General features: G+C 54.6%; 1 protein-coding gene across 1 annotated transcript; it reads right to left on the reverse strand.

Annotated features, from left to right (window-relative positions):
- Positions 1-757: 757 nt before the first annotated feature.
- Positions 758-1,627, reverse strand: LOC119271912 (histone H2B.4-like). The gene is made up of 2 exons (XM_037553553.1): positions 1,507-1,627; positions 758-1,053 (listed from the first exon to the last, which is right to left on the reverse strand). The coding sequence occupies exons 1-2, from the start codon at positions 1,625-1,627 to the stop codon at positions 785-787; spliced, it is 390 nt and encodes a 129-aa protein (XP_037409450.1). The 3' UTR covers positions 758-784.
- Between the last annotated feature and the right edge of the window lie 294 nt (positions 1,628-1,921).

Here is a 1,921-nt window from a genome sequence, read left to right on the forward strand (position 1 = left end):
GTGGCGTCGGCAGCAGAGAGACCTGGCACGGTACATGCAACAGTACAACTCTGAAGTTGGATTGGTGGCAGGTGGCTGCAGCGGCCTCATACCCGGTAGGCGTCCTGGTTGAGGAGTGCGCCGGACTGGTAGGTGCCCCATACCCAGCAGGCGTTCTGGTTGGGACCTCAGGTCTTAGATGTTTAGGTTTGGCTGCGATGTCTGTTTGGTATTAGGCCCAGACTATCTGCGCCCCTTCATCTGGATAGGTGTAGCGACAGTTGTTGCTTAGACAGTGGCTTTAGTCTTATTGTCGTATGGCTTTTTAAGGTCTTGTGAGAATAATTAATAAAGTGGTCGTATGCATCGCCCAGATGCAGAGGCCGGGGGTCATCCTCCTTTTCTAAAAAAAATTAAAAAAAATTATTTAACACACCTCTGCTTCAAACTTCTGAATTGTTGCTACTTCTGAATTTTCTGATTGTATGCTAATTGGCATAAATCTGTTGTCTATTTGCCAAGCTTTTGATGATGAATCAGATTGATGCAACATTACTACTGTAAGATCTAGATTGAGAAGAGGGGGAAAATCTTGCAATATGATCACAATATGTATCAGATTGAAGCGGCAAGCTTAGCATTTCTTCATATATTTCCGAGGGAATAGCAAGGTTGAACAGTGTTGTTACTTCGGATCTGAATAACAGAATTGAGAGCACGTTTTCTTACAAGATGACAGTCGGAACATAATCTAACTACAGGTCAACATGGATCCATCACACGCCAGAAGAGATTTGACAAGAGCCTAAGAGGAGGTGAACTTGGTGACGGCCTTGGTGACCTCGGAGACGGCGTGCTTGGCGAGCTCGCCGGGGAGGACGAGGCATACGGAGGTCTGGATCTCCCGGGAGGTGATGGTGGGCTTCTTGTTGTAGCGGGCGAGCTTGGCGGCCTCGTCGGCGAGCTTCTCGAAGATGTCGTTGATGAAGGAGTTCATGATGGACATGGCCTTAGAGGAGATGCCGATGTCAGGGTGCACCTGCTTCAGCACCTTGAAGATGTAGATCTTGATTACTATCGACCACTGGATCGATTAACATATGAAGAGGATGGCGGGCTCTCGCGACCTACTTGGCGACCCGTGGGGTGACCCGCGGGGCCGGCCGCATGCGTCTCGGAGAGCCCTGCCGCATGCAAGCCACCCACCATAGATGCTCCACCCTCGCCAGGGATCGCTGCTGTTGTCGGCTCAGACCCTGGCGGCGAACCTATGCTTCTCTCCAGCAACAAGCGTCCGCATGCCCTAGCCTTGGTCGGCGTCCCCCGACCAGGTACCGCCTTCCATGCTCGTGTTATGTCGTCCTTCCTCTCCTGGGTCCCGTTCGATCCTGCGGCCTACCCTGCTCTCTCCGAACCGGGTGAGATCTGGGTGGTAGCCCCCTTACCGGCGGCGTGTTTCTCGGCCGTCGGGGTAGCCAGTCTCCTCTCCTACTTCTTCTGCTCGCCGAGCGAGCATCTCTCTACTACCCCGGTTGGCGATCTCGTCTTCTCCGTTCGGGTTGCCAGCGTCGTCGTTGCCCACTTCGTCCTCACCGTCGGGCCAGGGCTCATGACCGCCATTAACCTCTCCTTGCATGAGTCTCTGCATGGGGCCCGTGCGGCGGCTGTCAGGGCGAAGTAGAGGGACATTCAAAAGGCCTCCAACCCCCGCTCTCCCCACGTTAATGCCAAAACGCAGCCCGGATGGCGCGGCACGCTGGGCGGCTTAATGCATATCTGGCGTCCCATCCTGTCCAGCTCTAACTGCGCGGGCCTTCTGCCTCTCCCAACTGACGACGTTTCATGCGCTGATTCGTGGAGTGCATCGTGTGGGGCCGCTAGGGATCCTGCCTCCAATTCGCCAACGGGCGCGGTCTCCTCTCCCAGCAACATTGTGAGCGTC

The sequence above is a fragment of the Triticum dicoccoides genome, chromosome 3A (genome assembly GCF_002162155.2).
Source record: "Triticum dicoccoides isolate Atlit2015 ecotype Zavitan chromosome 3A, WEW_v2.0, whole genome shotgun sequence".
NCBI lineage: Eukaryota > Viridiplantae > Streptophyta > Magnoliopsida > Poales > Poaceae > Triticum > Triticum dicoccoides.